General features: G+C 34.3%; 1 protein-coding gene across 1 annotated transcript in view; it reads left to right on the forward strand.

Moving 5' to 3' along the window:
• The first annotated feature begins 1,452 nt into the window (after positions 1–1,452).
• The window catches only part of LOC140151070 (uncharacterized), a 531,056-nt gene continuing 505,017 nt past the window's right edge, over positions 1,453–27,491 (forward strand). Inside the window, 1 exon segment of the mRNA XM_072173269.1 lies at positions 1,453–1,691. Within this exon segment, the coding sequence (XP_072029370.1) occupies positions 1,613–1,691 (79 nt within the window). The 5' untranslated portion in view covers positions 1,453–1,612.

Genomic DNA, 27,491 nt, shown 5'->3' on the forward strand with positions numbered 1-27,491 from the left:
TTCATACTATAGCAAGTACAGCTGTCTTCAGTAGATAGCATTCATGCTATAGCAAGTACAGTTGTCTTCAGTAGATAGCATTCATACTATAGCAAGTACAGCTGTCTTCAGTAGATAGCATTCATACTATAGCAAGTACAGCTGTCTTCAGTAGATAGCATTAATGCTATAGCAAGTACAGCAGGTACAGCAAGTACATCTGTCTTCAGTAGATAACATTAATGTATAATAGCAAGTACAGTTGTCTTCAATAGATAACATTCATGTTATAGCAAGTACAGCTGTCTTCAGTAGATAGCATTCATACTATAGCAAGTACAGCTGTCTTCAGTAGATAGCATTAATGCTATAGCAAGTACAGCTGTAGCATTAATGCTATAGCAAGTACAGCTCTCTTCAGTAGATAACATTAATGTATAATAGCAAGTACAGTTGTCTTCAATAGATAGCATTCATGTTATAGCAAGTACAGCTGTCTTCAGTAGATATCATTCATGCTATAGCATAGGTACATCTGTCCTCAGTAGATAGCATTCATGCTATAGCAAGTATAGTTGTCTTCAGCAGATAGCATTAATGCTATAGGTACAGCTGTCTTCAGTGATGTGACGGGAATTTTAAAAGCATGGGCCCTGAACAAAATATAATGGGCGCGTATAATACTGCCGGGCAAAAATGTGATGATGCTCGCAATGTATAGGCCTACTGCCAAGCAAAACGGCGTCACAAGCCCACTTATCTATAAAAAGTGCAATGCTAAAATAGTCCGAATTGAGGACAATTGCGTCCTAAAATTGAACCAAAGAAAGATGCACATTGCAACTTTTGGTGACCGATCTTTCACTTTGAAGCAATTTTAACATAATTTAATTTAACGCTGTGTATACTTTAATAATTTAATTTGTTTTCACACTTTCGCTGTGATCACTGCATTATGAATGAGTTATTTCATCAGTTTTGGCAAAGAATAATACAATTTGACCAAAATCCCATATTATGGCTTTAAGAAAAATCAGGGAGAGCGTGCTAAATGTGTGATTTCCATTTCCAACTTTCCATCAGCCCATTTCTGTCCATTTTCAACTTTGAATCTAGCGCCACCACTTAAAAAACACCTGTTTCGAGCTGAATGGTTTTTTATAAATCGCAAAGTCTGAATTAAATGATGTTCAACTGAAATAAAATGTTTTTTCGGTAATTTGATTGTTAGTTACTAGCATGCAACTAACATACTTATAACTTGAAGGTAAATACGTACACCAAGATAATAATTTCACTAAATTATAGAAATTATAAAATTTTGAGAATCATACACTTAATTAACAATCTAAATCTAGAAACGCGTAATGTATTTAATAACGTCACTGATAGAGGGCAAAGTTCGCAATATCTATCGGGTCAAAATTTTGTACTTGATAAATAGCGTAGGCGTTTTGACAGTTCATGACTACTCTGAGTATGAGAATATATTTTTCTCCTCTCATCAGCGTAAACATTGGATGTTGGTTTTGAGGGAATTGCTTCCCTTTTTTCATCTTTTTTTCTTTGGAAATTTCGGTGGATTTATTCCGGAACCACCAGGATAACTATGGGGACACCAAGCTAGGCGACCATGGGGCAGATATTGTACACGCTAGTCGTGTTGCTAGCGTTGTTGCGCCCCAACATCGCCGAGCCATATGGGAGATTGGGTATGTACACTGAATCCGTATTTACTAGAAAAATATTGAAGTGAAGGGAAAATGACAGCGCATACATGTACATGTAACGTACGTGAATGGTTGAAACAATGCACTAATATAATGTTTTGCCTAGGACTTTCCTTTTTCAAAGCGTACTTACAATGCTGTCATCATGTTACTACGAACTACAAGTTGTACAACAAAATACAATGCGTATGACACCATATTCCAATAATTGAAACTCCCGGCTCCAACCGGGAGTTCCAAGAAGTGCTGTGTATGTGTTTATATGTGTTTAATGTGTATTCACATACATACTTAGCCGTCGGTACGAAGAAATTGTTGCTTTATAAATGATTGCAAATTACACATAATTTTGTAATCATTTTTCACCACAAAATATGATATGAAACACAGATGAGCAATGAATATATGGAGAGGTCAAACAGGTTGTTTAAATAATTATTGTCAATATTAATATTTTGCGACATTTATAATGAAAACAATTAACATATTGGAGACACCCCCGGGGGGTCACTCCCATTGTGGCCTGTACACCATCCGCGATAATCAACTTTTGAAAAGAACCCTAAACCAGGATTTAACCCTTGGCTAAAACAATACCCTAAACAGGGATTTTATTCCTTGCATCAAATTTCATACCCTAAATTTCATTTCCGCGTATTAGCAATTGCAATTTTGCTACCCTTTTTTCCAATAATTCATGTTTTTGACACCCTAAACGTAGTTACGCTGCGCAGTATCGTGCTTACCCACGAAAAACTACCCTTTTTACGCGTTTTCATTATCGCGGATGGTGTACAGGCCACAATGGGAGTGCCCCCGGGAGACACCCTCCTATGGCACTTCCTACAACTTGAGAACAAGTCCTCAAATGTTCAAAATTTGTAGTGACACATAAAGCATAGCTATAGTCATTGACTCAACAACAGCATATCGCATCAGCAACCAATTGTGTGCATAATGCAGTGGCTACATACCATACATAGTAAAGCTTACTCTCTTTAAAAAAGGAATACAGCAAAATTTACTAGCATGATTGATAGTAAATATATTTGTTGAGTTTAACATCTTCTCTGGGCCGTAACTAGTGTTCCTTTTGAGCTGCCGTTTCTTGCAAACAGTCGGAGGCTAATAGATTTTCTGCAATCCTTTGAGCTTAATGCCCCCAGCTAAGATGACTTAATTCTTGTCATATTTATGGATGAAAGTTCATAAGGCAAATGAAATGGCTAAACTGCTGTTCACAAAGTTAAAGTTCATGATCGAAAGGAAGCTGCATGGTCCAGGTTAGCCCGAAACATCATGGCCCTAGTTGTTCCTTCCTCACCATAGGGCCATGAACCCGGTACCATGTTAAAAAGTCGGGCACCCTGAACTCATGTCGCGGTGATGACGTCACACTGATGGCATCTATTTATAGGAAGAATTCAAAACACAGCGACGATAACTGTCACAAGTCTGGTCTTTTACATCCTCAAATGTGCTCAAAATTTACGAACATACACTAAATATGTTTTGTTTAAGTCTCATCTTCATGTGAGGAATGGTAGGAAGTAGTATTTATGGAAAGGTTTAAGGTAGAAATCTCAGACCTTCGTACGGAGAAGGACAGTGGAAATCGTAGTGACGGAGGTGTGAGTACCTCGGGCTAGGTCCAGGTGACCCATAAAGCTTCATTCAATTTCAAGTTTTATTCATTCTAACATATACAATTCAACTAAAAATATACATATGTATGTGAACCAAACAGTACCTTAGTTTAGGAATAATATTTTGGAAGTGGAGATTTACCCTTAGACAGAGAAAATCAGAAAGGACAATGACACAAATTTTTGCATTGACTACCATTATTATTGTCTTCATTTGTTTTCATAATAAGTATGATGGCTCAAAGGAGCAAAGATGGTTTGATTGTCATAGAAATAGGTAAAAGGATAATTGTCTGCCGGTTCAGGAATAATTGTCTGATTTCTTGAAATATGGTTATAGAGGGGTGCTTATTATATGTCTTTTTTAGCTGAAAAAGTCTTTTTTATTCAAAAATTTACCTTAAGTGAACCACTTTAAACAGATACTGAAAAAAATGTCAATTAAAAAAATTACAATTTGGTAAACAACTAAACATCCACTTTGTACCCTACAAAGTTCTAATTTGTTTTCACTCCATACTCAATTTAATTAAATGGTAGAATGCATATAATTAAACCAATGTATCTTTACTATTTACATGAATGTGGGGTTACTATTTACATGAATGTGAAGTGAACTCAAGTCATAACTTTGCCTTTTGTGGATACAAAAGTGTTCTTTTTGTTTTTCCTTTTAAAAGAACAAAAACAAAGCAAAATTAAACATGAAATTATTATGAAACATTAATGTGACATACATGTATACATGTGATTACACCAGCAAGACAAATTGCTTACAAATCTTGACAATACCCTATTAAAAGCTATGTCATTGATTTACATTGTGAATAAATATTACAGTATAGATTTATTGGCATTATGTGACATCTTCACATATTATGTGCTCTTATTACATTATATCTTGGTATATATGTGTATCTTATGTATTGATTATTTCCACTGAGTAAAATGTATATAATGAAGGTGAGCCTCTTCGAACTACATGGATACTATAAAATACTTGACCGAGCTTTTGTATGAGAATACATGATGCAATCAGACAAAATGAGTTGTTTATCTGGGACAATATCAAAATTTGTTTTTCTGTATCATTGTATGTATCCTTTTCAGAGCTTTATTGTACTGAAATTCCATGAAAATTTACAATTTCAGATATATAGCCATTTGGTTCCAAAGATATGAACAGTTAAAGTGTTTCCAAAACAATAGGCAACAAAAGAAATTATTTCATTTGTTTTGCTATAATCTGAAAATCAAAATTCTTCCGACTGACTTTGCTTGATCACATCACATATGATAGCAATAAAATTGACAAAGTCCAATTTCCAGGGAAAAGTGTAAAATGTACCCAAGAAGGTCCAATTTATATAGTAACAATGGGACCATTTTTTAATGTTCAACCGTTTAAATTGGTCCAAAACACTACATTTTTAAGGCGAGTAAGTCCGTTTTTTACATGTAAAAGTATTTATTTAGGAAAAAGGCACACTTTTTTAGAAATTCTGTACCCCCTCTGTACTTTATATTTGGAACTTTAGAAGAGCAGTGCTTAAATTATTTACTGTGTTATTTAAGTTGAACTGGAAACTGGACATATCTATGTGAACCATGTAGCTTTATATTGTAAGATATATTTTTCTGAAGCTTATATCTAAGTAGAGCAAGGGTCACAATATTCAATATAAATTTGTTCTCAATTTCCATTTTTTTTAAGTATCCTTGTAGCATAAATTTACATTCTGAACAGCATTATATGTGTAGGCTTGAAAAGATTTGATATTACTGAATGTAGTACCCATGGTTTTTTTTATCTTTGTAAGTGACATGTTTTGTGGGTTTGCTTTTTTTAAAAGCTTTTTTTAAATATTTGCTGTCCTAGATGTAAAAGAATAATAAAATAACCAACAAAAATGCACTAATGTTTACATGTACATGTATGTAACATTAGTGCAGATGTACTGTAGTAGACATGTATGTGAGTGTTATCTTCAGTAGATAGCAAAGTGGACCTGTATAACAGCACCACATCAAGGTGAAACTTCATGCATATTTATTGCTGTATGCTTTCATATTTTCTACAGAACAACAGCAACAAGAACAACATGGTTACAATAATAAGACATATTGCCCTTGTAGATCATAATTTATAAGTGAGTTTTATCTTGCTAAGATGCGATTTGATGTGACTTGAGGTCTTGTCACTGCTATATGCCCTTTTTCAAGGTGATGGATAATTACTTATTTAAAACTTGAAGGCCACTAGCAAGGTGATATCACATCTTGAAGTAGCAAATTATCAAGGGTGGCTCAGATACGAATATTTTACTTAGGGATGCTACGAACACACAATTGCATTATTTGCAGCACAATTTGTGTATTTCTGCTCCAAATGTGTTTTTTGAAATTTGAGAAAAAATAGGAAAAAAAATCTTTTTTGCAGGCCTAATTTTACTACATACACAGACATAGCCAATTCCTTTGTTAGCTTGTTTTATTCATTCATTCATTTATTCTTTCATATATTTTTTTATTATTTGTTTATTTGCTTATGAACTTATGTTTTTTAATAAACCTTTGTAATGAATTCAAGATTGAAAATTGTGGGGCGGCCATCAATAAGTGGGCGGCCAAAACGTGGGTTATGACTCAAATTATGGCCTTGGATTCTACTACTTGACAACAGAATTAGACATTTAACACAATGTCTTAACTAAATTTATATTAATTATCAAGATAATGTACCTTCTAATTCTACCTTCCCAGCAAACACAAAAACGTTTTAAAAACATTTTAAATAAGTTATATTTTGGCTTTTGGTTTAGGTAAAACATTTTAATAACATTAAAATGTCGGGTTATATAAAGGTCATGGGAACGCTTTTAAAACGTTTTGTATGAAAACACACTACAACAATATTTTTAAAATGTTTTCAAAAATGTTATTGTAAACTATTTTTGCAAACATTTTTGCCAAATATTATGTCAATACTTAAATAACATTATGTTAAAATATTCGAAGCCAGCAAACACAGAAATGTTCTTAAAATGTTTTTTCAAAACCTTTTAATAACATTTAAATGTCGGGTTATATAAAGGTCATGAAAACGCTTTTAAAACGTTATTGAAAATATTTTGGGCAAACATTTTTCGCAAAAATATTTTTTCAACTCCCAAAATAACATTCTGTTTAGAATGTTTTGTATCAAGTTTTCAAGAATGTTTTTGGAATGTTATCAAAACGTTTTTATACCCTTTATATAACCCGACATTTAAACGTTTCTGTAAAACATTTTGTTTGCTGAGCAGTAGATTATCAAACAATGTTTTTTAAGGTTATGAAAACGTTTTATACTCTTAATATACCCTTTATATAACCCGACATTTAAACATTTTCTGACAACCTTTTATAACCTTTTGCGAATTATGTCGAAAACGTTTTGTGTTTGCTGGGTTGTTATCATAATAACATGTGCATGTGCCGTGCCACGAAATGAGTGTAAAGTCGCAAGTTGGTAGTTTTGAGACATTCTGGCTGCTGAGTTGATGTTCTTTGTTTGCTGTGCACCTGTCCAAGCCAATAGCATGTCCTTCGTTAATGACCCATTGTGCCCCCATTCACAAAGGACATACAGTCATACTATTGGCTTCAATAGGTGAAAAAAACCCAAAGCAGCAGCCTGAATGTCTTGAAACTACCAACTTGTGAATCTATACACTCATTTCAGTGGTAGCAGGTCACACATGTGCTATGAGTTACAAGAAAGGAAAGGAAGGAAGCAATTAATGAAAGAGAGAACAAAAGAAATGGAAAAGGAAAGGAATGAAGAAGACATACATATACCATATTTGTATGCTCCATAAAGAAAAAAGAACAAAAACCAAGCAAAAACATAAACCTCTATTTGTGAAAACAGTTTGCCATACTCCATGAAATGTGACCTACTACATCTCTATAATAGCCAGTCATGCATTTGTACGTGCTGTATATCTGAGTGGCCCCTAAGCAAATTACCAAATTGGATGGACACCAGTTATACACGTGCTGTACTGTGAAATCCATATATTACTGGTAATTAGAAAGAAATCTATAGCCGACATGAGAAAGAAGAGGAGGATAAATTATTAAGGTAACAAAGGTAGGGCCTGTTTGATGTTTTCAATCTAGATAACTTTAAGGGTCTTCCTGATTTTATTTTGAAGCTCTCGGCAGAAATAGTTGTCAATAGCTTTGAACCTATCCCATGTTACAAACTGAACATTTGAAGGAAGTATTCTTGGTTTCCCTTTTAGTTTCTTATATAATCATCTGACCACAAATCTCTCTTGGTTAGAAGCCTGGGTTAGAAGTCAGCAGATCAAACTAAAAAGCAGTCTTTACATTTTAGAGAGCAATTTGTGAGCAGAGGTACAGTACAACTGCATTTGTGTGGTATGTTACATGTTCAAATAATCCTTGGCATTATTGCTCCGTGAAAGAATGGGACCTTTAAAATATTGTTGACAGGCTCTTAATTATAGGTTAATAAATGCATATCACTTGTTGAGAAAGAAAATTGGACTCAATAATGCATCCGTGCTAAGATGTTGATGCATCCAATACACAAAACCCCGTAGGGTGGAGTGAATTGGACGCATCAACATTCAGGGCAAGTGCATTATTGTGTCCAAGCTCTTAAACAACAAGGGATCTGCATTTATTATTTTAATACACGGCAAAGAATTTGAGCAATTTCTGCTATTTTTTTAAACAAATGAAATACTAAAAATGTTGGAAAAGGACAATTTGACCAACATCAATGCACCCACGCTCAAGAAAAATGAATTAATCCTGCAAGACGTGAACGCACAGCCTGTAATACTCAAAAGTGTGCGATTATACATTATTTATGCACTCTGCATATTTTTCTAATAGCTTTTCTGATTGGTTGTGTGGTTCTAAGAGTGTATGAAAGACTATATTATAGCATACGGCTTAGTTTTTAGTTGAAGAAGAGAAGAATTAAGTAACAGAATAAAGGTCAGAAACCACTGCCACTCTAAGGTTTGTGTTGTTTTACATTTAGAGAGAAAGTTGATGGGCAATTTTCTTATAAATAATTTACATGATGATAAAGCAATAGTCTCAAAGTCCATCCCTAGTTGAAAACCTAATGCGGATTGCAGACTACAGGTTTTTTTAAGGTTTTTTTTAAAATCATATAATGAGACAAGATTTTTGACAAGAATATGCATGCAATAGTGTCACTGCAGTGTTCAAGATGAAGAATTGTGTTAAGATTTTGCGATTTATGTGCAACGATGTCAGACGTGAGATTATTGTGTAGTAGATTTTGGGAAAAAAAAACAGAAAAAAAAGAAAATTGTTTCCCATTGTGTTTTTGTCTTCTGCAGGATGTGTAAACCCAATTACCTATATGCATATTGTTAATTTTTAATTTCCCAAACTGACACCTTAAAGTAGCATCATATTATAATAAAGATGAGTTGTTTCACAATTATTACACATGATAATTATAGGTTGACTCTAGTAAGAGCAGAGTAATGAATATTTGAAGGACACATTTATATTGGTGCACATGACATCCATAATCGTGACAAGAGGTTTTCATAAGATGATCATCATATTATTACATGTCATGGCATTGGCAGACTGAGGAGGAAAGATGATGGAGGATGATAAGAAGGAGAAGGCTGGTAGAAGTCTGTTAATGGTTTACTATAATATTATTATGTTGGAAATCAAATGCCAAATGGGTTTTTCCTGATTTAATTGCAGGGAAAGTCATGGACTGTCTTTTTGGAATTTGCAGGAGAGCATTAAATACCTCTTCTTGAGCCTTCAAGGAGAGCTGTCCAGAGCATTTACAATAGAATGTAATTAAAGAATGGTCAACTAAGGAAAGCCAAAAATAACTCTCCTATATCAGATTTAAGGAGAGCAGTAGAGAGCGATTACTCTCGATTTCCTCAAAAGGCAGTCCCTGGAAAGTTCTAACATCCCAATTTGGTTCCAAGGTCATAATAAGTGTTTTGTGATTTTCTTATTCTGTATTTTGTTTTATATTTTACCCCTCAATCTACCCATATCTCAATTTACCAATGGCCACCTTTGGTCTTACTGGATCAGGTTCAGAGGACACATGCCCAATAATAAATAACAATAATACTACCATATTCATTCCATTAACCGCTTAGGGCGCTTAACAAAGTCATTTTGGGTGGGCGCTTATTTTTTATATTGTTTACATAATTACATATGTAAAAAATGGCCCAGAATATGGACTTTGTGTGTAGATGGCTCTGTATTTGATAAACGAGTAGTTGCATGCATGGATCCTGTACATAATGATACACATGTAGATGCAACTCAGTTTCACTCAAAAACCTGAAACTGGTGAGAAAAACCTGAAAAAGCATGTGTATGCAGGCCAAAAAGCCCAGAAACTGGCTGAAGATGAATAAAAAGTGAAATTTGGACTCACAAAAACCTGAATACAGGCTAAAACATGAAAAGTGGCATCTATCTCTGGTAGTTACGTGGCTGGGTGGGCGCTTATAGGAGCATTGGCAGTTAATGGAACGAATACAGTAATTCGAATGCTTTAAAATTACAATGATTTTGTATTTTTTGGAAGGCTCTGTTTTACTTTTGTTCACAAAGAGAAATCATTTACATTTACAATGAAGGAATGTGAAAATACTGCTTAAAATGTATGTAAGTATATTAACTTAATTAAGTGAGACACAACGGATTCAATCAATATTGAATTGATTATTGTAATAAACTCCCATCATATTGTGCAAATCAAATGCAGTGCATCACCCCCACACTTGACAAGCAAGGCTCACTCTACGTAAACCAATGACATCATCACAAAATGTGCACAAGTGCAGGTGGTTTGTGCTGACCTCATAGACTGATATTCACTGGAAAAGCCCACACACTAATAAGGTTGTTTACACTAGATGTGAAATTACATTTTTCAGGATATTATTGTAGTCTTGAGTGGGTATGGCCTGTGTACCCGGCAAAGATCAATTGTTTGCGTCTGTCATTAATTTTTCAAGCACAAATAAACGCGACTATGTGAATATGGTGCATTACTTGCTTTTATTATAAGTTACATGCAGTTTTCTTTCCGGGTTTTCTTTAAAAAATGTTGAAAAGATATAGTGCTCTAAACGTTTTTTTGTGAAATTAGTAATGAGTAGATACAAGGTAACAGTATTTGAAATTGAAGTGCACGTCTTAATATATTTTTGTTATTTGGCATCATTTATATAAAAATTTAAACATGGTTTTGGACTTCGTAAGCATTTCAAGTTCACATGACTATTTCTTTCTGTCAATTAGGAATAAATGTTGTTGGCATATATCTTGAATTTCATAAGTTCTGAATATATCTCATCATCTAGGGTGAGAAGAAGCATAATTTTAAGGACATAATTGTTGTGCTATGGCATCTAATGAATTTCTAAAATTATGCACAACCTTATATAATTGAGGCTAAAAACAGTACTTACCTTTATTCTCTGTGTAGAAAAACTTGTTCAATTATAATACCTTTTTTATTAAAAAATGCTTTATTTTAAAATTTAGTTTTTTATTGCATTCAAAATTGGATAACACTACAACTGTACCATCATCTTTCATGCAGTGTTCCAGTTATGATACAAGTGTAATAAAGACTAAAACTGTTCTTTTCTGAAACCTATAGAATTAGGAATTATAAACTGCTTTATATAATGTAAAGTACCTCACACTTTGCGCGTTAAATTCATTACATAATAATTAGCATAGTTGCAGGAACAAAGGAATGAATTAATGGGGGGATAATCAAGTTATTTTTAGGCGCTTACTCTAGTTGATTATTCCAGGTGTTGTCAATACCACAGGGACTAGATAGCAGGCCGGTAAGAGGCTAATGTGCATGCAATTTGCTCTGTGGTTGTTGTCGAGGCTTGCTCCCGTCGCTCAATGGTGAATATTGCTTACGGGGATGGAAACAGAAATCAGAGAAATGAACCAGAGGAGTGAAGAAAATGGGACTGAATGTGTTTGTTTGCATTCCAGCCACGCATCAGATTGTGTACACAAATGGCTGGTTTCAGTTTGCTTTGGTATTATAATGACCGACGCGGAATGGTATATGGGCACTATTATGCACATATATACTGATATACTGTAGGAATCAATTATGAAAAGTGGTGTAATGATTTGTATGAAAGAGATTTTACGACGGAGGTCTTTGATGTTTTAATGTAACAGGGTGAAAAGATAGACATAGAAAAATATGAAAACATAGGCGTGTTAGAAATCTTGAATTCAGTTACCATATTTCACAAATTATATGAATAACTAAGCCTTATGTCACTCAAAAGAAATGATTTTGTAAGTCAATAAGTTCCTCGCCATAAAATTTCTGACCCCGACTAGGAAATACCTTTCAACCTAATCAGATATCATTTCTAGCTATTAATAGTAATATTAATAAACCTCAGAATTATTTTCGATTACTAAAGGTTCACTAGCTGCCTCAATACCTGCTTGATGGGATAAAATATAAGCCTATGATATAAGCAATTAATTTGTAATCTTTGTAAGTCCTTGTAGATAGAATTCCCACTTGGTGAGGGTTTAGGGTTTAGACATCAGCTGATGTAAATTAACCCCACGAGAACTACCTGCCGATTGGCCAAAATGAATATTGTGTCCAATTTTGAACCAATCAAGGAGGGTATTTTAAAATAAGATCATCTGCAAATGCAAGTTTGACCATAAATAGTTTAAAGCCCATTCATAATTGGCAATGAAATGCGCATTTCAAGTTATCAACCAATCAGAAATGCTGTTAGATGACCAGTAGTGTCCAGCGGGTTAATCAGTATTATGATGTAAAGGTTAAGTACCAGTGCAACTGCTACACATTTCATAATGGGCTATTCCAGTTGAAATCCTTACACCCCTTATATAAGACACTACTGTAATATCCTGCACAGGGGATACAGATTTCAAACGAAGTTGCCCATTCAGGTAGTTAACTCCATTTGAAATTCCATACTCCCTGTGTAGGAAATTAAGATCATGTCTTCCACAGGGGGTGTATGAATTTCAACAGGAATAGCACAATCTATATAGTGATCATGGTGATAGAAGTGGATAGGACACTCAATAGGTTGTAAGTGGTTGGTTTGATTTGTTATATCAAAGAATATAAGCTACAATCAAGGTAACCCAATAGGCAAACTTGCATATTTTTTTCTGAAATGAGCACAATAACAGAATCTGCAATTAAATACACAAGTCTACCTTGTATTTGAAGCAGCCACTCGCCCTGCATGATCTTATACTTGTCTGATTTTTCTATATTTAATAATATAATAATAATTTAAATCTAATTATCTTAAAAAGCATAATTTTAGGAAGAAAACTGGTTAAAGTTTGTTTTCAAGCAAAATAAATGTGTAGCTGGTCTCTGCTATCTACTGAAGAAAGCATGCATTGATATGTATGGTAGGCATGATGGGCAATTTGGAGAACTTACTGCATGCTTTCAACTGAAATTTTTGTTTTGTTTGAATTGCATCTGCATTAGGAACTTAGTATGTACAGTCGCTTACATTAGTATAATAATATAATGACACTTTATAAATGTATGCATATTCAAAATGTCTGATATTAAGGTTGAATACAGACAACATAACTTATTACGACACAAAGCTATATGCAATATTTTATGTTTTTAACCTTTAAGAGCTCTATCGTGTTAGATTTTATAGTTACTGATTATAGAACTTTTTGATTCTACCTGAAATATAATAAAAGCAAACTATACCAAGACCTATGATACAGGATTTCCATTAAATTGAATTCATCAGTCGACATGAATTTGATGGATAAATTCAAAGAAATTACACACAACGAAATAAAAAAGTTTTTGTAGGAATTGAAATTTAGTATTGTTCTAACTCCTGTGGTCGAGCTTTACATTACAAAAAAAAATACAATACAGACATTGGTAGCGTAGCCAAGGGTAGAGTGCCCCTTCTGACTTAAAACGAAAGACAAAAGTGCCTCTGACAAAAAATGAAAGAGAAAATCGGGAAGACATTTGAAAAAAAGAAAAGAAAAGGGACAAGTAAGGAGCCTGTTTCCCACCAAAATTCACCCGACCATGGGCCAAAATAGTGTAACTTACGGACTCACATTGTTCTAATAATTTTTTTTGAAGCTCAAAGACTTTACATGTACAGTGTCTCTAAAAAACACTATAAGTATATATCTGACCGATGATACCAGGTCAAACTGATGCAACCGGGAAATTTTGTTGTCTTTGCCCAAAATTTTTTACCCCCCCTCCCGACCAAGAAAGCTGGCTATGCCCATGACAGACATGATATGTTGACCGGCATAAGGCCTAACAAAATTTTGATTGGTGTAACCCAACTGACCCTAAAAATAGGACCAACCTTCGACTTTAAAAAAAAAAAATGTGCAAAATGTTTCTTTTAATTTAAAAAAAAGTTCCAAAGCCTTTATCATACGTGATTTACAGCTTAAAATGTGTGTGTAAAAAGATAAACAAAAATAATAATAATAAAAAATTGCCTAGCTAGAATGAAATAGCAATTTACTTCATTTTACATCATTTGTTTGGCTCAAAATTAAAAGGGGACAATGTGATCAGTGAAAACTAACATTTCATAGGAATTCATTCTTTATGTAAATCACACATTATGGCTTTAATAAGAGGAATTGTGTGTCCAATTAAATATGTTCTTCAAATTCTGTGTTCATTTCCCGAGGCATGGGTTAAGTATCTGATAAATGAAGCAGTGGCTCCATTGCCTCATTTATCAGGTACTTAAAACCCTTCATGTTCCGAGAATTATATTTTCTTTGTCTCCGGTTCTTACAAATCAGTCAACATGCTCGGGAGTGTTGTATGACTTCAGCTGGGTTTTCTTCTTCTTCTTTGCTATCTGCAAGACATAAAAATACACTTATCCATGTAATGGCTATAATGATGATTGTTGAAAGTCAAATTTTTGAATTGAAGTTACTTTATGTGTAAAATGAATGGATATTATTTGTTTTCAGCCAAGGGTACATTACATCTCCCAAAATCTATTTCCCCAATTGAAATATGATTTCAAGAGAACATAACAGGCTTTTGCCCAAATAATTGTAGTAATTAATTGTTTGCATCAAGGTACAGCTAGCATACTTGGTAGGCCTATATATTAACTTTAAAGAAAACATTCTGAGTTTAATTGGTAGCATCTATAGAATAATTCAGACTTATGTTTCCCAATGATGCATTTAGAGGTGTGCAAATAAATCATGAGAGTAGTTTGTCCATTGAAGGAGATGTTAAGCCATTGGTCCAATGTACAGAGAGATGAACATGTACGGTAATTGCAGTCAATTTCAAAAAAAGAATATGGTTTCCACCTTTAGCTCTCCACTCTGTCTAGGTTGCTTGTTTATCATGTTCATCAGAGGAGCTTTTAAAGGAATACTCTGGCAATCACAACATTCAAACTTGACGTCCTAGTAATACAATGAAGGCTGACGACAATTGAGCACAAATAACCATGACATCATTGCCACAGGCAAATTTAGGCACGGGAATTTTGAATATTGTGTGTTGAGAGCCGGCTGTTTTTATTTGTTTTTATGGTCAATATGAGTTTGTTTGAAATAAAACATGTATGATAATTGTTTTTCTAACATATAAGGTATCATGTTGTGATTGTCAGAGTGTTCCTTTAAAATTATTTGGGTATATCCATCTAAAATCTGATTTTATGATGAATATTTAGATTTTCTGATAGATTGAATCACTGTTAGTGCCTTTAAGACCTGCTTGTGAATCAAAACATGTCATCTTGATGTTCTTCAGGAGTAAGTTATATAACTATAACCCAATCCAGCAAACTCATGTTAACCAATACCGCTACCATAAAATAAAAGTAGGCCTACTGATTTAAATTCAGTAAGACTATGAATGGAATTAAGAATGTTGCAAAGCATTGCTATCACTGTATGACATGTTATGCATGCATGCAAGGTGGAACTTTCAGGCTCCGTTCATTCCGGCGCTGGAAATTTTCGTAAATTATGCTTGACACATTTTATTGATCAAACCGTGACATTTCAATATTCCGTCTCAAAAATCAATTAAATTTGCTACTGTTTCAAGATGTCTACTGTGTCTCAGAAGCATGGTAATGAATTGATAATGTTACAAACAAAATGAGTTGTTGGAGTAATTGTACAAAAGCACTTCTCCGTTTGTTTTAAATAATGGTATAAAAACATTCATAAATTACACTAAATATTAGTTTGCCTGTGAATTTTAAGTAGTAGCAAGAAATTTGAATCAATTGTAGCTACTTGGATATACAGTAGTATAATGGATCTTTTATGTCATTTACTAAAACATTAGAATAAGTAGGATAAGTCTGTGATATTATTAAGCGAGGGGCGCGCCTATTCTGAGGGACATGCCTTGGCTAAGTAACAGTATTAAAAAACAAGTTTCATCAAATGTAGCGTGATCAAGGAAAATAAATTGGATGCCAAATGTTTTCAGATTAATTATGTTTTTACCTCAACACTACACAATTTTAGCATTCAGGTTGAATGTTTTCGCTATGTCGTGTAGTGTCCTCAGCAGATGGTAGCGATATGATGACTTCCTGATAGTAATCAGGAGAGTCCTTTTTTGATGATGATAACGCCATATGAGTGACAGAATGACGTCATAGAATGATGTTTTAATTTCGCCCCATATTTTACCAAGTGACTGATTGCATGATAGATATAGTACTTAGTGGTGAGGTACTTCACCCAATGTTCTATCGACTAGAATAGAAAATCACTGGGCTATATCACTGTGTACATATGTGTGTTTCATGTTTAAACTTTGGCTATCTTCAGTAGATAGCAGCATTAACATGATCTGACATGGGTTATCTTGAGTAGATAGCAACATTAACATGATCTGATGGGTTATCTTCAGTAGATAGCAACATTAACATGATCTGATGGGTTATCTTCAGTAGATAGCAACATTAACATGATCTGATGGGTTATCTTCAGTAGATAGCAGTATTAACATGATCTGATGGGTTATCTTCAGTAGATAGCAGCATTAACATGATCTGATGGGTTATCTTCAGTAGATAGCAACATTAACATGATCTGACATGGATTATCCACTAGATAGCAACATTAACATGATCTGACATGGGTTATCTTCAGTAGATAGCAGCATTAAAATGATCTGATGGGTTATCTTCAGTAGATAGCAACATTAACATGATCTGATGGGTTATCTTCAGTAGATAACAACATTAACATGATCTGACATGAGTTATCTTCAGTAGATAGCAACATTTTGCACTGTATATGGTAGGGTTACACAACTTCAGTGTTTTTAAGTCTACTAGTCAGCACTAATTAGTTGCACCCCTTATAATAGTATGATAGGACCATAACTGTGCAAGTCTGCTTATAACTGTGATTGATGACCAACAGAAAACAAGTGGATAAAATTAATCCGAAAAATGAATCCTTAAAAAAAAATTACAAATCCAAGGACATTGCATTTTTTTATTTCATATAATTCAATTATTGGCTTTAGAAAAACTTTCTGTATTTTGCCAGTAACTAGCTTTAAGTTCAATATCCTCGTAATAGGTAGTTCCTGATAAAAGACTTGCATTTTTTTCATGTCTTAATCTGTCAAGGTAACTCAAGGACAAAGCATGTGTTGTGATGTATGTATTGCTTTAAAGGAAGTTGTTGTGATGTACAGATGAAATAACATCTACATTTTTGGCAACAGGCAACAGGTACCACTATGGAAAAAGTTTAGGATTTGGATTAGCTGTTAAGATTAGGATTCAGATATTGTGATGTTGAGATTAGGGTTAGGATTAGGGTTGGGATTATTATTGTGGTGGCATCCACAATTCTTAAGATGCTTCCTTATGTGTGTAATGGGCTTAATACATCATAGGCGCTTATAGGCTATCGTACTGGTTAGGTTCAAGGTCAATATGAGGAATGTCCTTCTGATATCAAATAATTTTGATTTATTGGCGATATAATACACATTTTATTGCAAAATGATTAAAATTTGATATATTTGATATTTAACAGTCCTTGAAGTAAAAGGGATGAAAAGCCGACCATCAATTGAAAATGTTGACCTCTCATTTTGAAGATTTACATTTTTACCAAAAAGATCTACATTTTTTGATGTTTTGGGGGAAAATCTATATCTACAATATGAAAGGTCAAAATTTTCATATCATTGTTGGTATTTCAATCTGACACAGTCACTTGTCACTATTTTGAGCAAGTGCGGAAAAATGTGTAGGCTAAGTGTTAGATGTTGTCATGTTTTAAACTGGTTGACACCTATACACAGAGTTATGAAAAATGTTGCTTGACAAATCCAAATTAGTGAAAAAAAATTAAAGTTACTGTTATCTACTGTAACATTGTAAGGTGTTAAATATGATTCAGTTGATGAATATTTATTCAGTTAGATTGAATTAAGTGTAATATTCCATTGTTGCGAAAGAATTGAAAGAGATGAAACTATTAAAAAATTCATAAATAAAATAAGATGGCAATGCATATGAAAATAGGATATGCAAGATTGAAATGCTTAACGATATTGTTTTCTATAGTGAAATAGTCTACAAAACACTGCATATTTTATACTTTATTTGTATTCATTGAGAAGATTAAGTAATATTTCAATCTGACATTTGATGCGCTCCCAGTCTCCTATACGGATTTTGATTGATACGCTATGATACAAATGTGCCTTTACCCCTGAAGGTTCCATTGGCAAAGTACAGAAAGGGTGATGAATCTGGGCCTTGCTAGCAATATTGTATACACCAATCCGAGAAGCGTTTACTGTATTTGGCCCTCTATTGACGGTACCACAGATGTACCAGTGCGGGAGATTTAACTTGTTCAATGAATTCATGATCGTGTATTGAAAATCACTGTTGTGTACAATTCTGTATAGCACACTAACAAGTAAATGATAGAACCCCCGACCTTGGGACACTGCAGTTTTATGTGCAGGCAGGGTCGGGGACACCGCAGTAATGGCTTAGTCGGATTGGTGTATACTCAATATAGTCTTCAAATTTATACCAAACTAAGAGTGAGGTTTATTCAATGCTGTAAATTTGCTATCAAAAGTGAAAAAGTCATTCATTGATTTTAACTTAAGAACAGGCCCGTACGCAGGATTTCATTTGGGGGGTGCTGATTTTGAAAAAGTGGACTTTTTTCCAGGGGGGGAATTTTGTGAAAAGTGGACTTTCTTCCCAAAATATCTGAAAAATTCTGACATTTTGGGACTTTATGTATACTTTTCCAAATTGGGGGGGGGGGGTCCCCTGCGTATGGGCCTGCATAAGAAATACCTGTATTTTGCCAACATGTGCCAACTGTGCAGCTAGATATTTTTGCAAAAGAGGGTAAGCCTATATAGTATAATTGATTCAAGCCTTTTGCTATTCTACTTTACTAAAAGAAATTGGAACAAAACAAAAGATTTGTTATAACCCAAAATGACCCCTGGCATCTGATTATAGTGATAACCCTATATAGCTCATACTTTATATTATATTTCATGAAACATTGCAATAGCTCCTTAAGTAAATGTTCCAACATTGAATACTTTTATTTCTTGCTTAAACATGGTGTCCAAATATAACCGCCTCGCTCTTGCGAGAATGACAGTATGTAGGTGTGTTTATTTAACAAATGTGCTACTTGAGGAACTTTTATTCATGTTTAATGTCAGATGTTGTTTTTCTCAGATTGCTTCCAGCTTGCCATTTGCACAGCTTATCAGCACACTTGTTCCAAAAATGACAAATCAGAAATTTTACTTGTTTAAGGGGGTACTACACCCATGTGGCAAATTTGTGACTATTTTTGCATTTTTCTCAAAAAATAATTACACACTGGTAACAAAAGTTGTGTATATAATTGGGGCAAGGAATCCAATTGCTACACTGAAATTTCAGTGGCTCAAGACAAGCGGTTCAGTTTATATGATAGAAAACGAGGTACATCCTAGCGGTACCTTATTTCTGATCATAAATAACAGACCGCTTGTCTTGGGTCACTGAAATTCCAGTGTAGTAAATGGATTCCTTGCCCTATAATATACATAACTTTTGTTACCACTGTGTTATTAGTTTTGAGAAAATGCAAAAATAGACACAAATTTATCGAGGGGTGTAGTACCCCTTAAATATTATAATCCTTGTTTATTGAGGATGGTGATAACATTTGAAGAACAAAGAAAACTATTTGCATTATTAGCAATACTCTATTAATCCAAACAAGACTTGCAGCTACCTCTTTTGTAAACTGCAGCGGAAGTATTCCGTTTCACCTTGCGAGAATCCGCTTGGATTCATCCAATGGAATTTGGGGAGCTGCACAGATAATTGGTGGATGTCACAATCTAAGTGCGGATAGGTTTGCGCCAGATTCGGCTGCAACTGGCCTAGATGATGCGATCTGATTGTGATGATTCACCATGGCAGCGAAATTACAGCACTTTGAATCCTACAAGATCTAGCTGGAAAAAGGTGCTATATAAATCCAAAATTTATTTATTATTTATAATCCATTTGGATCATGACAACAGCATTTTAATAGAGTCTATTCACATTGTGTGTAGGCTAAACAAATTAGCGAGAATCTCTTGTGGGACGCACGGTGGTCCAATGGTTAGGGCGCGAGCTTCATAATCGAAAGGTTGTGGATTTCAACTGGAATAGTCCATTGGCCAATAAATCATCTATATTGCATCCTTCCAATACCTATGCTCTAATGAAGCACTGCTCAGTGAGTGAGCGTAAATTTGTCTTTACTGGGAATGGTTGGCCTCAGCACTTCAGTTTTAATTCCAATCATTTTTGTTTAACAAATTCAACCAGTAAATTAATGTGTTAGCCCCTTAAGCTAGTGACTTGCTAATCTTGGTTAAGGCTGCCATAAGCAGGAAAGCATGTGTTTGGAGCCCTGGATAAAAGATCATGTATATTGAGGGTTCAGAACTGCGATGATGCAAAAAGATCGTAAGTTTGAACAATCAAAGTCCACTGTCCAGCACAATGGTGATTGATGAAATCTTGCTGAACCACAAGCATTGGTGACCAATCAAGCCAATGTCCCAAAAGTTGTGAGTTATGATCTAATTTACCATTTAAATACCATAAAATCTGTAATGTTCTCTTTGTTTGAATACACCTGTTATAAAAAAAAACCTAGCTGGACAAATAAACTGGCATTTGTGTGCCACATTCATTCAGACTTCCATACACAAAGTCATAGTACATTAGTGCATCCAGTATTTGCACTTGTACTTCACACTTAGCCAATAGATCAGTCTTAATTCTAAGTGTAATAAAACACCGAAAGTACCTGGACAAGTACTAAACCATTGGCAGTTGTAAATAATGTCAAGTACTTGTCTCCCAGCCTCCGTAGAAGTCCTGGGCAGCCTTAATAACGTTGTGATGATTTATAGCTAGAAAGAGAAACATTCATTTTTCAGATCGTGTCATATATGTAGAATGAGAAATCTGGAACACCATTCGAACAATTTTAGTATTACTATTGCCTGCAGGTACTAAATTAATGAATATTTTTATTCTCAAATTTATAACATTGTGCAACCTGCCCTAGATTATGCAAGTTCATGCGTAAAATCATTCATTTTAAAAGGGGTGGGAAGAAAGAAACATCACTAAATAAGTGAGAAATCCAATATTCAATGTAGTGAAGCTTAATTTTCAAACCACAAGGGCTGTATTAATTTATTACTTCCTTATATATTTTATTTATTTATTTATTTTATTTTATTATTAGAACATACGCTTTTATATCAGCGGCACACGTCTACCCGACGGTGCGTTCACAAAATTACAAAGTAAAACAAGAAAACACAATAAATCAACAAACATAAAACATGGCAAAATGTTAATGAGTACAATATTATCGATCCACTAGGCACAATCCCATTTACATGATCACGAGCAGGAAGCGTGCAATGGCAAAAGCGGAACCTACATCGTAGGTGGAGGGCGCGCATTTAACAAACATACCGGAGCACAAGCATTCAAATATGACTGAGGAATAAAGTGTGATTGTGACTTGTGGAACAACAAATTTACTCCAATACAAAACATAATATACACAGCAATTACGCAAAATGTACAATGTACATATAAAAAATTAAATTACTTGCATGGCTATCTTAAAAACTTAATTTGTGAGTTCATTACGAAGTCGCCACGCCTTTTTTAGGAATGATTTACATACAAAGTCAAAAATATTCAAAGCACAATCAATATCAATACCACCTATGTCAAGAAAAAAGGTGTTAGATAAGCCTAATAAGAAGCATGTCTTAACATTTAAATCACTAGATATAAACAAGTACCATAAAGCATCTAAACGATTAATTTTCAAATCATTTTCAAGACTTTGATATTCGGTGGCTCTAATACTTTGAAGTGATTTACAAACAAACAAGAAGTGCTTTAGATCCTCAGTCCCATTCTTACAGAGTGGACAAATACTGTTACCATCTTTGTTCCATAAATAAGTGCGACCATTTAGAGGCAAAGTATTCGACCGTGCCTTGAATTTAAGAGATGCCGCGTAAAAATCTACATTAGAAAGGAGATATTCTTCAAGGTGTGGTGTGTCTTTTAACAACGCATAGCTTAACAGGGACGATTTAGATCTGACACCGTTTCTCCATTTATAATTATTTACATCCATTACAATATTGTTAAATCGATTAATCCGTGCATTACCAATTACTGATACATCATTAAACACATAATCCATACCGTATTCAGTAAACACGTTATACATATGAGAAAACCACCTGAGATGTTTGTTTTTATTTTTAATTGAATTACATTTATAAATCATATTCGTGATGTTGAACAAAAGTTTAGGCCATCGGTGCAGTGGCATAGCGCGAAGCCTTTCAAAATAATTGACACGTAATTTGTCTTGAAGTGTGGCAATCGTGTGCCAACCAAGATCACCTAACAGACATTCAATTGGTGTGTTTCTCGGTGCTCTCAAAATAGAACGGGCCATGCGGTTTTGTAAACTTTCCAGTCTTTTGCGATCTTTTATACTTAAAGGCATCCATACAGAAGAAGCATAATTAATAGTTGATAAACCCAAATTTTTCCATAAAATGTCGCCGTAATAGACACGATTAAAATCATCTTGACCATCAATAAGTTTGTTTCCCTTTTTGATTACTTCCTCAATATGATGGTGATCAGTTAGGTTTCTGTTAAACGTAACCCCTAAATATTTATAAGTTTCGACTTCGTTAATATAATTATTTCCTAAATGCCAGAGGCGATACTTGTTTATACGCTTACCTACTATTAAAACATTAGATTTAGTATGATTAAAACTTAATCTCCAATTATCAGCAAAGTCAGCTGCTAAGTCCAACATCTTTTGTAATTCATATTCGTTATTTGCAATCAATACAATATCATCTGCCCAAAATAAATTACCAATGCGGACATTACATACGTTTACACCTAGATTATGTTCATTGAGCATTTTAGTAAATTCATGAATATAAATACAGAATAAAATTGGAGAGAGGACACAACCTTGTTTTACACCTTCATCCACTTCAAAGAAATCAGTAGTAAAATTTCCAAATTTAACCATAGCTTGGACATTTGTATATAAGTTATCAATGAGCTTCCACCCCGAACCTCGAATCCCAATATTCCATGCAGAGTACAGTAGGCCCTCTCTCCAAACAGTATCAAATGCCTTACTGAAGTCCAGGAAGGCCATATAACTTTCTTTACCCTCAGCTAATCTGCTAGCGGCTATACTTTTAAGGGTAAAGATGTTATCTTCGCATCTGTGGTCTTTTCTGAAGCCTCCTGAACTTCCGTAAGGATGTTACCATTTTCAAGAAACTCTGATATATCATTGGCAATGATTCTATTAAAAATTTTAGAAATGCACGCAGTGAGAGTAATACCTCTATAGTTATTTAAGTCTTTATGGTCACCTTTCTTATAAATAGGTACAATGACGCCAATATTCCATTCTTTTGGAGTAACATTTGTTATAAGAATCTTACTAAATAATTTAAACAAGGAATTCGTTAAACAATCACCACCATTTTTTATCAGTTCATTATTAATTCCATCATATCCTGGGCTTTTATTATTTTTTGAGTTTCCAATGGCATCAATTACTTTATCAATAGTTAAATCTATCCTATCAAGACAATTCATATTCACAACACTTGTGTCATTAAAAGACCTGTAATGACTCACCATATCTTTAACATTGTATGTTGACACGCTATTGTTACCATCTTTAAGCTCTCTATTCATCTTACCCAGGGTACGCCAATAGTACAAAACACAGTTTTTAATCTTTTAGTATCATGAATAATCTCATCAGAAACAGGGTCTTTCAAAGAATATATTTCCTGTTTCCTTTTGTTACCACGAAGTGTTTTCCAGAAACTTTTACTTTGTGGACCCCCTTCATTAGCAATTTTGATCGATCGCTCGACACGCATTTGCATAATCTTTTCCTTAATAATAGATTTCACACGGGATCGCTTCGCTTGATAATCATCCCAAAGATTTTGACCAAGTTGTTTATCGATTTTAGTACCTTTACACCATTGTCTATGTGTTTTACACGCATCTTTACGATCTTTAATACATTTGTCAATGTCCTTATCCCACCAACTGCGAAGTTTAGAATTAGTTTCTCGAGTGCCGATTGTTTTCCTAGCTGTCTGAATAACGATGTTTTTCCAGGAATGCCAAATATCATCAACGTTATCAAAATCATCAATATTCCAGTCAGAAAATTTACTGGATAATTCATTTTGGAAATTAGTCCAGTCCTGATTAGGTTTAATGTCCCAAATAATACAATCATTCTTCTTCTTTTGGTTGGCGTTATAATGATTGACAGTCTTTTTTAGAGTACATTTCAAGAGAAGCACATTATGATCGCTGCCTAAATTCATGTTTCGTTCATCATCAACAATAAATTCAATTACATCATGAAAGACATTTGGTGAACATAACATATAATCAATAGCACTTTTAAGGTCGTTTCGAAACCAAGTGAATTTGCCCTTACATAATTTAGAACAATTAAGAATGCACAAACCTGAATCATCTCTGAAGTTAAGTAGGCGACCGCCATTAACATTCACTTCTTTGTCACAAAATGGAATTTCAGTACCAATTTTACCATTACAATCTCCCATAATGATGATTTTTGCTTCAGTATCATCACTAACATAGTCTTCTTCGATTCTAATACATTCAGATAATAAATGATTATATAATTCATCGGCACGCTCAACATCTGTACCTTCCACGGGGAAATATGCAACAGCAACAAAGATAGGATCGTAGCCTGTATCAATCTTAAGCCAAAATCTTTCAATATCATCAGTTTTAGAGTCGAAGAGGTCATCATCAATAACATTTAATTTATCTGAAACTAAAAAACCAATACCTCCACCTCCTTTGAGAGACCTGTTCTTACCAAACCAATTATAGTTGTTAATACTGATACCCTCGTCATGTTTAAGAAAAGTTTCAGCAAGACCCATTACGTCTATTTTTTCTTTACTCAACAAAGATGTAATATCATAGATTTTATGTTTCACTCGGTTGACATTATTAAAAGCAAAGTTAATACCACAATTATCACCTGATTTCATACTACTTCCACCTTTACCTCTTCTCCGTTTTTTGGTCCATTTTGTGTTACTGCTATCATAGCATCGCATACTTGTAAATCATGGTGTTCCAGTACCTGGAAAGTCAACATTAATCAAGCTTTTGCTTTATAAGTCTGTCTTCATGTTTACTTTAATAAAAGTTACACATTATTAAGATGTGAATATGAATCTGGATAACCAAGGGTTTGTCAAAACATGCCAAAAAAGGATTAAGATCAAAGTGGACATAATTTTATTGTACAAAGGAGAGGAAGGCCTTGATATATAGAGAAAGGTATTGAACAAATGAATTATGTCAGTCAAATTATGTTGAGGTACACGTAGGACAAAGGCAAGTGTTTCACATACTTTGTATTCCATTGTTTCAGCAGCATAAATAAGATTATATCTAGGGAGCCATCTACTCAATTTTATCGTGTGTTTTTTAAATTTTAATTGTTTTATTTATTATATATTTTGACATGTATTTGTATTTCCTTGATGAGTGTTTTGCTACATCACATCACATCTAATCATACATCACATCACATCACATCACCCACATCATATCACATCACTTCACATACCACATCATAGCTTTTAAACAGTGGTATATACATGTAATTGTGGGTAACTCCAGTTTTTATAAATTAAGCTATTTTGTTGTGATAGTAGGCATGTAACTGCACTACCTGTTCTTAATGGGCTATTCCAGTTGAAACCCATATACCCCCTATGGAAGACCTAACCTTAATCTCACACACAGGGAGTGTAGATTTCAAATGAAGTTACACAATCAGGTAATCCCATTTGAAATTAACGCTCCCTGTGTGGGAGATTAAGGTCAAGTCTTTCAAATGGTGTTGTATGGATTTCAACAGGAACAGCCTAATAAACATATGGATGACTGACCATGGATTACAAAGCACAAGTGTTTGACTAATTAACAGAGTATTGACCTCTTTAATGCTATTCAATATTATCTAATAAAGTGGTAGGATAAACCTTGTAGGAAATATGAGATGTATTAGCTGTAGCAGATTAATTTGATGGCATCCATGTTGATTTCACCATGGACTCATCAATTATTATTAAAACTGTATCTAGATCTGCCATTGACCCTAATTTGTCATATACAATTGAGGCACCTATTTCAGATCTGTATGGGTATGAATTGCTTTACTTTATTGTTGCTAGTGTCAAAAGCATATAGAATCACCTCTATAGTAGATTTTGCAACTCCCAATATTTTGAATCCTGAGGGTCTTAGCTTTATTATGGTATATAATTCATACTGTTAATTTCCGATGATGGGTTGGCTGAAAAAATCCCCACTATAATTGTCATCAACTGATCAATGCCAAGATCAGAGATATAAATTAGCTATGTCCTTAATACCAACATCAGCAGTAGATAGCTACATGTATGTCATCAATTTCAACATCAGCAGTATAGCTATGTCATCAATGCCACCATCAGCAGTAGATAGCTATGTCATCAATGCTACCATCAGCAGTATATAGCTATGTCACCAATACCACCATCAGCAGTAGATAGCTATGTCACCATGCTAACATCAGCAGTAGATAACTATGTCATAATTGCCACCATCCGCAGTAGATAGCGATATCATCAATGCCAACATCAGCAATAGATAGCTATGTCACCATGCCACCATCAGTATTAGATAGCTATGTCCTCAATGTCGATATCAGTGGTAGATAGCTATGTCATCAATGCCAACATCAGCAGTAGATAGCTATGTCATTAATGCCACCATCAGCAGTAGATAGCTATGTCATCAATTCCAACATCAGCAGTAGATAGCTATGTTATCAATGCCACCATCAGCAGTAGATAGCTATGTCATCAATGCCATCATCAGCAGTAGATAGCTATGTCATCAATGCCACCATCAGCAGTAGATAGCTATGTCATCAATTCCAACATCAGCAGTAGATAGCTATGTCATCATTGCCAACATAGATAGGTATGTAATCAATGCCTATATAGATAGCTATGTCATCAATGCCAACATCAGCAGTAGATAGCTATGGCAAGGTAGACCGGCACCGGAAGGGTCAATTGCTATTACGTGTATCCAGGAATACCATGCAGGAATCACAGATATTCCTCTGCATCCATAACAGCACTAGAGATTCCATATGTGTGCTCCTCGTCTGCCGGTGTTTACAAAAGCACACCCACGCCCACACACCCCCATACACAGTTACAAAGATATTGTTACACACATGTCCTCTTGGCAATAGAGGAATATTGATTGTTATGATTTTGCAATTCCATTTGAAA

Source organism: Amphiura filiformis, chromosome 4 (assembly GCF_039555335.1).
Source record: "Amphiura filiformis chromosome 4, Afil_fr2py, whole genome shotgun sequence".
In the NCBI taxonomy this organism is placed as follows: Eukaryota; Metazoa; Echinodermata; class Ophiuroidea; order Amphilepidida; family Amphiuridae; genus Amphiura; species Amphiura filiformis.